At 50.7% G+C, this 14,168-nt stretch overlaps 2 protein-coding genes across 2 annotated transcripts; both read right to left on the reverse strand.

The window, feature by feature from the left end:
* Positions 1 to 3,090: 3,090 nt before the first annotated feature.
* Positions 3,091 to 3,560, reverse strand: LOC149444871 (histone H3). The gene has a single exon (XM_089654456.1). The coding sequence runs from the start codon at positions 3,558 to 3,560 to the stop codon at positions 3,150 to 3,152; it is 411 nt and encodes a 136-aa protein (XP_089510582.1). The 3' UTR covers positions 3,091 to 3,149.
* Positions 3,561 to 13,150: 9,590 nt separating this feature from the next.
* LOC149444872 (histone H4) lies at positions 13,151 to 13,462 on the reverse strand. Its single transcript, XM_089654457.1, has one exon. The coding sequence runs from the start codon at positions 13,460 to 13,462 to the stop codon at positions 13,151 to 13,153; it is 312 nt and encodes a 103-aa protein (XP_089510583.1).
* Positions 13,463 to 14,168: the final 706 nt, after the last annotated feature.

The raw sequence follows: 14,168 nt of genomic DNA on the forward strand, positions 1-14,168 counted from the left end.
TTTTGCTCAGGCCCTGTTGGGGGCCCTGGAACCTGAACTCAAGGACTTTGTACCACAGACAGCCATCACTCACTTTGGGGTGTTGAATGGACTATTCTGTGGAACTTTTTCTCTGGAGGACATTGACGGCACCTGGCGGGTGCTGTGTTGTTTTAAGGACGCTTTATGGTGCGCCAGGAAGCGCCTCATCCACCAGAGGGAGAGGATGTCCATTGAGGACTGCCGCAGACTGATCCTCAGTCTGCTCAGAGACTATTCCTTGATGGACTTTAAGGAGGAAGAGGACGTCTGAAGATCTCCCCTTCCCCCTACTCCCCCTTGCGTGTCTTTGCCCCTTCAATAAAGCTACGGGCCTGTGTCCCCTCCTTTTTCCCCTTCCCCCCCACACACCCGATGCTTATTGTAAAGTGTAACATTCGGTTTTTGATTTTGCATGACTTTTTGATTTTAGGAAATGTACTTTGTATTAGGATGCTATGGTTTCGGGGTAAGCGGCAGTATGCATGACGTGTTGGTCTGGGGATTCGTCCGCCACGCACAGCACGTCAGGCATCATACCGCCGAATGAATGTACTTATTTATTGTTTGAATGTATTATTCGTATTCTTGGAACTGTTTTGCAATGTGGTGCGCTGCGTCGCAGTATAGGGTGAGATGTACCCCGATAACGAGTATCATGTTGTTTTTTATACTTCTGTAATAAAAGTATCTTTTCAATCAAAAGTGTTGAGGGAGGTTTATTATAAGGTATGCTAAGTGGGATAGATGTCTGTATAGCGGAGATGCCACTACAAATTGCATCAATCTTGTTTTTGAAATGATTTGCAATCTCTTAAGCAGTGAGTGAGGTACTGGGTGGAGAAAGTAGAGAGTTAAGAGATGAGACCAGGAGGACTGGATGACAAGGTATTAATAAAAGTGACAAAGTAGGCTTGATTGGCAGCATGGAAGGAGGAATTGTATGTTAGGAAAGCAGATTTATATCAAGTGAAAGCTTGCTGAGATTTGGTTTTACGCCACAATCACTCCAGTGCACGACTATATCGCTTAAGATTTGGGGCATCGTCAGTCTGCCACGGTTGTAATGGTCGGGGCCTGATACTTCGTGTAGTTAGGGGAGCAAGTGAGTTTAATGCAGATGAAAGCTAACTGTTGTAGACAGCAGTGGCCAGATCAGGGCAGGACGGGGGGGAGATTCTTTCAGAGACGGTCAGATGCAGAATGGAAAAGAGAAGGGTTTCAGTTGTGAAGGTTTTGGTGGGTAATTGTTTCTGTTCAGAGGGATAGGTGTTTGATCACAATCTCATCACCTTCAGTGTCATCTTCAGAGAGAGGAAAGGGGTGTTTGTTTTCTCCAATCTTGGCACTCCCTACAACCTCACAAGGTCTAATGTATTCCCATGAGAGTCAATGGAGGACCGTGTCCATTGTGTTAAGGTAAAAGATGAGGTTAGGTTGAAGAGTTGGGATGTAGCCGGGTTGTTCACATTAATAGGGATTTTAAAATCTACAAGGTTGATAGTGGGTATTTCAGAGGGGAGAAAGGGTATCCAGGCAGAGAAGTCATCAAGAAAGTGTGACACCGGTCCAGGAGGCTGATAGACCACTGCAATCCTCAGAGAAATGGGAGAAAAAAAAGCTGAAAGCAGAGTCTGGAAAGAAAAGGATAGAGAGGGAGGGTTAGGGAGGACTTGAAAAGGTGCTCAGTGGGGATAGAAGCAAACCAACTCCACCTCCTTTCCTACCACTGGGTCTGGGTGAGTGAGACCAGAGAAGGCCTCCATAGGAAAGTGCTGCAGGAGAAACAGAATTTGCTGCTTGAAGTCAGTTTCTGTAATTGCTTGTAGGTTAAGGGAGTGGGAGACACAAAGGTCATGGACAGAAGTGAGCTTATTACAGACAGAGAGGGCATTCCAGAGTGCACATGGAAAAGGGAGGGTGGTTTTTAGGAGAATGGAGATTGAGATTAAATTGAGTGGATTGCAGCTATTCCTGGAGGAAGGAGGGTGCCTGGTGTTGGGGGTGAGATACTGGAGGACTAGGGTTTGGGGAGATATCCCCAGAGGCTAGGAGAAGCATGGTGAAGAAAGTATCATGGGAGCAGGATGTATGAGTGCACATGCCTTCCTATCCTGGTGTTGGGTCAGCTGGTGAGTAAAGTAAAGCAGGAGATGAGAGCAGTAGTAGGGAGATGGTAGGAGGGTGTGATGTATAAATTAAGGTGGAGCAGAGGGATAAAGAAAGGAGATTTTGAGAGCAAATGATAGTAATATGAGTAGAGGTGGCATATTAAAAAGGTACATGGAGTGGGAATCAGACTTGTAAACGATTCTCAGGGTGTTTGCCTGCACTCCATCCAGCGTGCAGTAGAGTTCTTCCTGCTGCTTGAGTTATCCTGCTGTGTTCAACTACTTCACACTCCAGAGAAAATGCCCTCACAGGACAGAGCCATCTGTGACGTCCCCCATAAACTGGTCTACATTTATAGGGAGATGATCAAATGTGCAACTCTTCTCCACCCTGATTAGGAATTAAGGATCACATTTGGGGGGGGGGGGGGGAGTTTTATCTAAACCAGACAGGACAAAGCCATAAACCATGATTGATTCTCTGATCACAGAAAGGCACAAGGAGGTGAGAATCAACCACCACAAACAGACTAATTATCCTGAGATTTGCAGAACGTCGAAGCATTGCAGGGAGACAGCTTCAGGTGTAGATGAGACAGCAGCATTTATCCCAACCTACTAGCTGCTGGTAACAGAACCACCCATGACGTCATTGATAAGGACATGGGGCCCCTGCACAGCATCCTTGCCTGCCCCTGTCAGCAGTGAGGTCACATTAGCCGAGACCGAAACCCGGCAACTGAGGGAGAAAATAAACTATTTGCTTTGGAAGAATAAAAAGAAAGTCCCAAGTCCCCTCCCCCATCGGGCGCCCCCCATGTACAGACGGCGCTGCGTTGTGTAAACCGGTTTAGTTCCTTACATGTTGTAATGGGCGCCTCCAGATTGCGCTGAATTGTAAAAGGCGCCGTGAGGGGGAAAGGCGGAGAAGTCCCGGTACAGAGCTCTGTGTGGGGGGAGGTTGTGGCTCTGAGAAGAGCCGTTGGTTGGCGGGTTGTGTGGAATGTCTGTTGCGGGGGTCTAGGCCCTCTCTCCGCGGATGCGGCGTGCCAGCTGGATGTCTTTGGGCATGATGGTGACCCTCTTGGCGTGGATGGCGCAGAGGTTGGTGTCCTCGAAGAGTCCGACGAGATAAGCCTCTGCGGCCTCCTGCAGAGCCATGACGGCGGAGCTCTGGAAGCGCAGGTCGGTCTTGAAGTCCTGGGCGATCTCTCGGACGAGGCGCTGGAAGGGCAGCTTGCGGATGAGCAGCTCGGTGGATTTCTGGTAGCGGCGGATCTCTCGGAGAGCCACGGTGCCGGGCCTGTAGCGGTGAGGCTTCTTCACTCCGCCGGTGGCCGGGGCGCTCTTGCGGGCGGCTTTGGTGGCCAGCTGCTTGCGGGGAGCTTTCCCTCCGGTGGACTTACGGGCGGTTTGCTTGGTACGAGCCATCTCTACTCCTCTCTTGCCGGGAACTGCGAATAAAATGCGCCTTCTCTCTGCTCAGCGATTTATACACATCTCTTCCCTCTGATTGGAGAACTACGCCACGCCCCTTATAATGATTGGGTTACATAAAAAGAGCGGGATTTTCAAAATACCCTCCAGGATCTGCACGTTATCTGTGTAGGTAGAGAAGCCCGCTGTGTCAGGGGTGGGGGAGGGGAGTTCCTCCACATCATACAATGCTCGGAGCTCTCCTTACTACCAAAGAAGAGAAGATTAATCAGAGATCTGCTAATAATCAGAGATCAGAGACTCCCTGTACAATGTAACAATTACATCCATTGACATCGGACTGGATTCCTCCATAATACAGTGAATGGGATGACAGAAGATCCTCCTCCGATCTCACGGATCCGATGATTCCTCTGTTCGGGACTAAGAAGCAGAACGTTTGTCGCCCATCTCGGTCCATCCAGCACAATTGTGGACTAACAGGGACAGTCAGAAGGGCTGCAATGTATTGTCTATAGAAGAGCGAGATGACAAGAGACATGACTTGTGTGCGGATCTGGGAGGAGATACAATGTGATTTCTGGCTTTTCTCTCCGAATCCCACTTCCAAAGACAATCAGATCCCGGCGAGGACAGTGTGGACTTTGATGGCACAATGACAATCTATCGCTGAGGATGGGAGGAGGCGGACATCTAGTCTGCAGCAATTCATCCCATTCATTTTACATTTACGAGTTTATTTGTAACAAACATTTTATGTGTCTATTTTCAGAATGTTTTTTTTTTTAAATTCCCGCCAAGATCTGCGTTATCTCTGTTAGCAGAATATCCCGATCTCTCTGGGAGCTCCTTACTGCCAGATGGGAAAACATTGATAAGAAAGATGTTTATTAGAGATGAGCGAAGAAATGAAAAATTCGATTTGACTGATTCGGCGAATTTGTGGACAATATTCGATTTGAGTCGAATAAATTCGCTGTGAATTTAACTTAAAAAAGGGTGTTTCTAGGCTTCAGAGAGACTTAATATTAGTGCAGAACACAGTACCTTTAATTTAAATGCCCTTGGAGTCTGCTGGGGAAGAGAAATAATACTGTCACTCAGTATGACATGCAGATGAGTGCCGTCGATCTTAGAATCACTGCACACTTCACTCATTTGGCCAGTCACGGGGCCAAAACCAGTGTTTGGAGCCACAGTGTGGCGCTGGAGGCAGCAGCAATGGGAGGCCATACAGCAACCTATGACAAAATGGAAACCAGCAGGAGTGTGAGGAGACCTGAAAGTGGCACATGGCAAAGTGGGAGCAATGGGAGGCGGTTCAGGGACCCAGGTCACACTGTGGGCCCAGCAGCAGCGTGACCAGGCGGTACGGGGGCCCATGGCAGATTTGGGGCCTGGCAGCACCTATGGGAGGCCTGTAACCTGCCAGCAACCTATGACAAAATGGAAAACCGCAGGAGTGTGAGGAGACCTCAAAGTGGCACATGGCAGAGTGGGAGCAATGGGAGGCGGTACAGGGACCCAGGTCACACTGTGGGACCAGCATCAGCGTGAACAGGCGGTACGGGGGCCCATGGCCGATTTGACCTCGTTCATCCCATAGTCCTGCCGACTCACGAATAGCGTGGCCTCCTCAAAGGGCCTGAGCAAGCGCAGGTGTCACGCATGAGCTGACAATGGCTGACATCTAAGTTACACAGGGAGTACCTTTATCCGCTTTTAACATCAGGAAATCTGTGATGGCCTTTCGCTGTTCGTAAAGGCGGTCTAACATATGTAGGGTTGAATTACACCTTGTTGCAACGTCACAGCATGAGGAGTCGGTACGGGGGCCCATGGCAGATTACGTGCCTGGCAGCAGCAATGGGAGGCCCGTAATCTGCCAGCACCCTATGTCAAAAAATTGAACACACCAGCAGTGTGAGGAGACCTCAAAGTGGCACATGGCAGAGTGGGAGCAATGGAGGCGGTACAGGGACCCAGGTCACACTGTGGGCTCAGCAGCAGAGTGACCAGGCGGTACGGGGGCCCATGGCCGATTTGGGGCCTGGTGGCACCTATGGAAGGCCTGTAATCTGCCAGCAACCTATGACAAAATGGACAACCGCAGGAGTGTGAGATTTCAAAGTGGCACATGGCAGAGTGGAAGCAATGGGAGGCCGTACAGGGACCCAGTTCACACTGTGGGCTCAGCAGCAGCGTGACCAGGCGGTACGGGGGCCCATGGGCGATTTGGGGCCTGGCGGCACCTATGGGAGGCCTGTAATCTGCCAGCACCCTCTGACAAAATGGAACCCTGGGCTGGGGCAGGCAGAACCGCCGTATCTTTATCACGATTTTCCCAGGCCACCGAATGGCGACGCTGCATATGCTGACGCAACGCTGTAGTCCCAACATGGGCCCCCTGGCCACGCTTGACTTTCTGGCCACATAGTCGACATACGGCTACGTTTACTTCCTCGGGCGGCTTGACGAAAAATTGCCACACCGCAGAGTAGGAAACTTTGCCTCCGCTACTCCTCACTGGCTGACTGCTACTTCCTCCGTGCACACCGGCACCACTACTGGCCGTGGTGGTAGGCTGCAGTGGAGCTGGTGCTCTACTCCGTGGCCGTTTGCCTCCACTGACACTGCTGCGACCCTGCTGCCTCCTGGCAGCAGCAATGGGAGGCCGTACAGGGACCCATGAGAGACTCTGGACTTGGCAGCAGCATGAGGAGGCGGTATATAGGGGCCCATGGCAGATTAGGGGCCTGGCAGCAGCTATGGGAGGCCCGTAATCTACCAGCACCCTATGTCAAAAAATTGAAAACACAAGCAGTGTGAAGAGACCTGAATGTGGCACATGGCAGAGTGTGGCGATGGAGACAGCAGCAATGGGAGGCCTTACAGGGACCCATGAGAGACTCTGGACCTGGCAGCAGCATGAGGAGGCGGTATATAGGGGCCTGTGGCAGATTAGGGGCCTGGCAGCAGCTATAGGAGGCCCGTAATCTGCCAGCACCCTATGTCAAAAAATTCAACACACCAGCAGTGTGAGGAGACCTGAAAGTGGCACATGGCAGAGTGTGGCGATGGAGACAGCAGCAATGGGAGGCCGTACAGGGACCCATGAGATACTCTGGACTTGGCAGCAGCATGAGGAGGTGGTATATAGGGGCCCATGGCAGATTAGGGGCCTGGCAGCAGCTATGGGAGGCCCGTAATCTGCCAGCACCCTATGTCAAAAAATTCAACACACCAGCAGTGTGTGAGGAGACCTGAAAGTGGCACATGGCAGAGTGTGGCGATGGAGACAGCAGCAATGGGAGGCCGTACAGGGACCCCTGAGAGACTCTGGACTTGGCAGCAGCATGAGGAGGCGGTATATAGGGGCCCATGGCAGATTAGGGGCCTGGCAGCAGCTATAGGAGGCCCGTAATCTGCCAGCACCCTATGTCAAAAAATTCAACACACCAGCAGTGTGTGAGGAGACCTGAAAGTGGCACATGGCAGAGTGTGGCGATGGAGACAGCAGCAATGGGAGGCCGTACAGGGACCCATGAGAGACTCTGGACTTGGCAGCAGCATGAGGAGGCGGTATATAGGGGCCCATGGCAGATTAGGGGCCTGGCAGCAGCTATAGGAGGCCCATAATCTGCCAGCACCCTATGTCAAAAAATTCAACACACCAGCAGTGTGTGAGGAGACCTCAAAGTGGCACATGTTTGAGGCATGATTCATGGCGGATTTAGTCAGTTGTGTCAGGAACTGGTGGTTTGAAATCCAGACTAATCCACGCCTGATTCATTTTCACAAACGTGAGTCTCTCCACACTTTGGGTGGACAGTCGTGTCCTCCGCGGAGTTACAATACCTCCTGCCGCACTAAACACGCGCTCCGATGCCACGCTACTGGCCGGGCATGACAGCCTTTCAAGGGCAAATTCAGCTAGTTGGGGCCAAAGGTCAAGTTTTGTTGCCCAGTAGTCAAGGGGATTGTCTACCTCGGTTGGCAGGGTGCTGTCCAAGTAGGCCCAAGCCTGTTGTTTGAGGTCCTGCTCCAGGTCCACCTGATGCTGCTGCTGCTGCAGCTGGTTAGTAGTTTCCTCACTGCGCTGGTGAAGAAAGCTACTCATCATCGACTGCAGACTGAGTCAGCCGCTGCTGGTGGAGCTGCCACTGCTCCTACCACCCCACCCCTCCTTTGCTGCCATGGCAGCGGAACGCGAGTGCACAGGGCCCACAGTGTCTGAGGATGGACGTTGGCGCACAAAGGCAGAGACCAACTGACTACATAGGTGGTTTTTATAGTACGTTATTTTGGCCTCCCTCTCAGCAGGTGTGAAAAAGGCCACCATTTTTGAACGGTAGCGAGGGTCCAACAAGGTGGACAGCCAAAAATCATCCCTCTGTCTGATGGTTCTTATTCGGCTGTCGCTACGCAAGCAACCGAGCATGCTATGGGCCATTTGTGCCAAGGAATGCGAGGGACTCCCTGACTCCATCTCCACAGCATACTGCCACGGTGCGTCTGGGTCCTCTGTCTCCTCCTCCTCTACCAGATGCTCCTGCTCCTCCACTCCTGTCCGCTGAGTGGAAAAACCACCCATTTCACTCAATAATTCCTGAGCACCAATGTCCTCCTCTACCTCCTCCTCTTCTTTATGTCCTGCCCCCACAGGGGTCATGTGGCGTTGAGATCTGTGCGCCACGTCTACCGCACCCTGACCAGCCATTGTTAACAGCATTTGTTCAAGGACGTGCAACAGAGGAATGACGTCGTTCATCCCATAGTCCTGCCGACTCACGAATAGCGTGGCCTCCTCAAAGGGCCTGAGCAAGCGGCAGGTGTCACGCATGAGCTGCCAATGGCTGACATCGAAGTTACACAGGGGAGTACCTTTATCCGCTTGTAACATCAGGAAATCGGTGATGGCCTTTCGCTGCTCGTAAAGGCGGTCTAACATGTGTAGGGTTGAATTCCACCTTGTTGCAACGTCGCAGATCAGGCGATGATGTGGAATTCCGTTCTGCCGCTGCAGCTCAAGGAGGGTGTGCTTTGCGGTGTAGGAATGGCTGAAATGCATGCAAAGTTTACGTGACATTTTAAGGATGTCTTGCAGTGGGATGGTGGATTTTAGGAACCGCTTGACAACCAGATTGAACACGTGAGCCATGCATGGCGCATGGCACAACCTTCCTTGACGCAGAGCAGACACCATGTTCTTTCCGTTGTCGGTCAACATGGTTCCGATTTTCAGTTTGCGCGGAGACAGCCATCTGTCGATTTCTCTGTTCATTACACTCAGAAGTTCCTCCCTTGTGTGACTACGTTCGCCAAGGCATACCAGGTGCAGAACAGCGTGACACCGTTGCGCCCTGCACATGTGATATGCCGGTCGGGTAATGGGACTTGGCACGTGGGTGGCGGCTGAGGACACGGCGGAAGAAGAGGTGGTAGAGGCGGACATCTTTTGTGGACCAAGGACGTGCAAACGTGGAGGCAAAAGCGGCGTGACCTGTCCAAGTTGCTGGTGCGGCTGTGACGGCACCACGTTCACCCAGTGGGCCGTAAATGACATGTACTGTCCCTGACCGTAGTTACAGCTCCACACGTCGGCGCTGCCGTGCACTTTGGCAGAGACCGACATGCTCAAAGACTGGCCCACCATGTCTTCTACATGTGAATGCAGGGCTGGCACTGCCTTTTTGGCGAAGAAATGACGGCTTGGCACTCTCCACCGCGGCGCGGCACAAGCCATCATTTCTCGGAAAGGTGCTGAGTCCACCACTTGGAAAGGGAGGGACTGCAGCACCAGCAACTTGGACAGGAGGACGTTCAGCTTTTGCACCGTCGGGTGCGTGCTCGCAAACTGTTGTCTCTTGGAAACGGATTCCAAGAAAGACTGCTGACGGAATCCGTGAAGAGGAGTAGCAGGAGAAGGAGCATCTGAACGAGCGGAAGATGCCAACGAGCGACAACTCCCCTCAGCAGAGGTGTTGGAGCCTTGACTGGCTGATGGAGGGCGATTGACGTCGGGTGACGGAGCAAGTAACGGAGCGGGTGATGGAGCGGGGGCTGGGGCGGGCAGAACCGCCGTATCTTTATCACGGTTTTCCCAGGCCACCAAATGGCGACGCTGCATATGCTGCCGCAACGCTGTAGTCCCAACATGGGCCCCCTGGCCACGCTTGACTTTCTGGCCACATAGTCGACATACGGCTACGTTTACTTCCTCGGGCGGCTTGACGAAAAATTGCCACACCGCCGAGTAGGAAACTTTGCACCCGATACTCCTCACTGGCTGACTGCTGCTTCCTCCGTGCACACCGGCACCACTACTGGCCGTGGTGGTAGGCTGCAGTGGAGCTGGTGCTCCACTCCGTGGCCGTTTGGCTCCACTGACACTGCTGCGACCCTGCTGCTGTCTCCTGGGCAACCCACCGACTGTTTCGCTCACTGCCAAGCTGCCACCCTCTTCTCCTGATGATGCGGAAGAAATTACCTGATGACGACAAGGCTGCCAAGTGCGATCAACCTCCTCATCATCAAGTAGGGTCTCCGCCTCACTACTAGCCCCCTCGGCTGCGTCTGGGTCAGGAGACAGACCTGTCTCTAGACGGGCTACCGGGCCACTCTCCTCGCCACTACTTCTTCGCCTGGCTGCTGAAAAGGCGGATGTCTCCCCCCGTTCCTGACCGCCCTCTGTTAGCTCTTCCTCACTGTACAGTGGGGCTGAGCCCACAGCATGCGATACTTCGCTTGGTGAGGGAACACCAAAGGACAGGGGCAGGTAGAGGACACGTGATTTCAGTGGGCTTGGTCCCGGGCCATGCCAACTAACGGTTGTGTCTGACGTACCCACCGACCGTTGGCTGTAGGTGTCAGAGGTGACCTGGGAAGAGGAAGACGACTGAGCCAACCAATCGATGACGGCAGGGTTGTCGGTGGAGACACGACCGCTGGATGACACTGGGAGCACTGGCCTCTGGCTGCGAATAGTGCTGCCTCGACCCCTTCCTCTGCTGCCACGTCTGCTCGCTCCTAAAACATTGCCTCCTCTGCCACTCCTCTGCATGTTGTCTGACATACTCTTTAATTCAACGATTCTGTGTCCCTGAGTAACAATTCTGTGTCCCTGAGTAACAATTCTGTGTCTGTCCCTGATTAACAATTCTGTGGCCCTAAGTAACGGTTCTGTGGCCCTCAGTAACAATTCTGTGTCCCTGAGTAACAATTCTGTGTCTGTGCGAGTAACAATTATGTGGCCCTAAGTAACAGTTCTGTGGCCCCCAGTAACAGTTCTGTGTCCCTGAGTAACAATTCTGTGGCCCTAAGTAACGGTTCTGTGGCCCTCAGTAACAATTCTGTGTCCCTGTGTAACAATTCTGTGTCTGTGCGAGTAACAATTCTGTGGCCCCAAGTAACGGTTCTGTGGCCCTCAGTAACAATTCTGTGTCCCTGAGTAACAATTCTGTGTCTGTGCGAGTAACAATTCGGTGGCCCTAAGTAACAGTTCTGTGGCCCTAAGTAACAGTTCTGTGGCCCCCAGTAACAGTTCTGTGTCCCTGAGTAACAATTATGTGTCTGTGCGAGTAACAATTCTGTGGCCCTAAGTAACAGTTCTGTTGCCCTCAGTAACAATTCTGTGTCCCTGAGTAACAATTATGTGGCCCTAAGTAACGGTTCTGTGTCCCTGTGTAACAATTCTGTGTCTGTGCGAGTAACAATTCTGTGGCCCTAAGTAACAGTTCTGTGGCCCTCAGTAACAGTTCTGTGTCCCTGAGTAACAATTCTGTGTCTGTGCGAGTAACAATTCTGTGGCCCTAAGTAACAGTTCTGTGGCCCTCAGTAACAATTCTGTGTCCCTGAGTAACAATTCTGTGGCCCCAAGTAACGGTTCTGTGGCCCTCAGTAACAATTCTGTGTCCCTGTGTAACAATTCTGTGTCTGTGCGAGTAACAATTCTGTGGCCCTAAGTAACAGTTCTGTGGCCCTCAGTAACAATTCTGTGTCCCTGAGTAACAATTCTGTGTCTGTGCGAGTAACAATTCTGTGGCCCTAAGTAACAGTTCTGTGGCCCTCAGTAACAATTCTGTGTCTGTCCCTGAGTAACAATTCTGTGGCCCTAACTATAGTTTCTGTGGCCCTAAGTAACAGTTCTATTGCCCTCAGGAACAATTCTGTGTCTGTCCCTGAGTAGCAATTCTGTGGCCCTAACTAAAGTTTCTGTGGCCCTAAGTAACAATTCTCTGGCACTCAGTAACAATTCTGTCTGTCCCTGAGTAAGAATTCTGTGGCCCTAACTAGCGTTTCTTTGTCCCTAAGTAACGATTCTGTGGCCCTCATTAACAATTCTGTGTCCCTGAGTAATGGTTCTCTGTCCCTAAGTAACGTTTCTCTGTCCCCAAGTATCGTTTCTGTGGCCCTAACTCTGTCCCTAATACAGATCGGTCTGCCTCTGTTCAATGACTGCAGGCAAATGAAGAATTCCAAAATGGCCGCTATTTATAGCTCGACCATTACACAGTGCTGGCTGGCTGGCTGCTGATTGGCTGATGCGATCACATGTCATTGAGGAATGCATTATGGGTCAGCGCGCCTTCCCAGACATCCCCGCTCCGTCGCCGCACATGTCCGCCGCCATTTTCGGAAAAATTTTGATTCGCGCGTCCGAAGTAGGCTATTTTTCCGATATTCGACTCGAATTCCACTTCGGCTACTTCGATTCGCTCATCTCTAATGTTTATAATTATATATTCAAACGTCTTATCAATGTAAGAATTGCAATCTCTGAGAGAGGACTATTTCTGTCCATAATTCAGTAAATTAGATGACAAAGTAAAGGGGGAGGGAAATAAATCGGCCCAATTAAAATGTAATAGCTTCAATTGGCTAAATTTTAATTTCCCGCCGGAGTTCTATGGACCGTTACCGACAATCTGCATCCATTTACCGTTTTATCTGGGAAGATCGATCATTCCGAGCATTGCAGATATTCATATGAAATGTTTTATTTGTACTCAAAACCCGACAAGATGGAGTTCCGTTTACTAATTTTGTTGAACTTCCAGCACTATGAATAGGGATCTCCGGATACATTTCTTTGAACGACTTGTAAGAAAAGCATTATTGGCTGATGGAAACAACGCCCACAACTGTGATTGGCTCAGGTTCAAAATCCAGCCCTATTATACCTCCGACTCGGGAGAACAAAACACCAATACTTCCAAAGCAGATTCATCGGTCAGTAATGTATAGTGAATCATGTAAAATCTTTCAATTCTTTTAGAGACTTCACTAAAAAATCCAGATTGTTGTGAAATGACCGGTAGAAATAAGTAATCCTGACCCTCCCAGATACATATGTTCAATGAATAGAGGAAATTACATGTCTGAAGAATCAAATCTGTTTCCGTTGTAGCTAAAAATCAGCAAAATGTTTGCAAGTTTCTAAATATGCAGATAGCGGCTTCCATCCTCCGCCAGAAGCACAGATTGATGATCTCGAGATTTCTATCGATAGCCCTTTGTATGAGAAGGTGGGCGGCCCTGAGAAGAGCCTTTGTGACGATGAGTGTGGGGGCGGTTATGAAGATTTATCCTCCGAATCCGTAGAGGGTGCGTCCCTGCCGTTTGAGAGCATAAACGACATCCATGGCGGTGACGGTCTTCCTCTTGGCGTGCTCGGTGTAGGTGACGGCATCGCGGATGACATTCTCCAGGAAGACTTTCAGCACTCCGCGGGTTTCCTCATAGATGAGGCCGGAGATGCGCTTGACTCCCCCTCTGCGGGCCAAACGGCGGATGGCGGGTTTGGTGATGCCCTGGATGTTGTCCCGCAGCACCTTCCTGTGGCGCTTGGCGCCGCCTTTCCCCAGACCCTTCCCTCCTTTACCGCGACCAGACATAACGATTTTTCTCTGCTGCAAACACCGACTGAGCTCTGGGCTGGGCCCGCCTTCCTTTTATAGAGCCTGAGCGGACCTGATGGGAACCATCCTGGGAAGAGGCGGAGTCACACCCATTCTTTACACACAATACAATTGGATTCATTTCTAACCATTATACACATTCTGCGGTTTTCAAATATATAGACATCTCCAGGAGAGAAATCTCTTCATTCTTCTCAATGGTTTTCTGTTTCTTCCTCGGAGATTACACAGAAACATTCATCTTTCACATTTCAGAACACAAACCATCATCACCAGTTACTATTGTTAACAGCAATTTAATATTGATAAATATGACTTTGAAATAAACAACACAAACATTTATACCGATGCCCCACGTTCCTGTTTATAATTCCTAGCGGACCTGAAGGGAGACTGATGGAAAGGGGCGGGGTCACAGCCATTCATTCCTCTGCAGAGAATTTCATTGATTTAGACCCTTGTACACATTTGGATGATTTTTAGTGACTAATTTGGAGGAGGAAACCGATTTGGTTCCTCAGACATGTCATATGTTCTCTCTGGATACATTGTCCGTATTTCTCTGGCAGTCTCCTTATTTCTACCAGTCATTTCACATTTGTTTTTATGAATATTCTGGATGTGATATGGGGGGAGGGGGATCTGTAACTGCTACATGTGTGAAGGAGGGACACATAAATAT

Source organism: Staurois parvus, unplaced genomic scaffold, assembly GCF_062004578.1.
Source record: "Staurois parvus isolate SC_StPar_1 unplaced genomic scaffold, SC_StPar_1.0 ptg000769l, whole genome shotgun sequence".
In the NCBI taxonomy this organism is placed as follows: Eukaryota; Metazoa; Chordata; class Amphibia; order Anura; family Ranidae; genus Staurois; species Staurois parvus.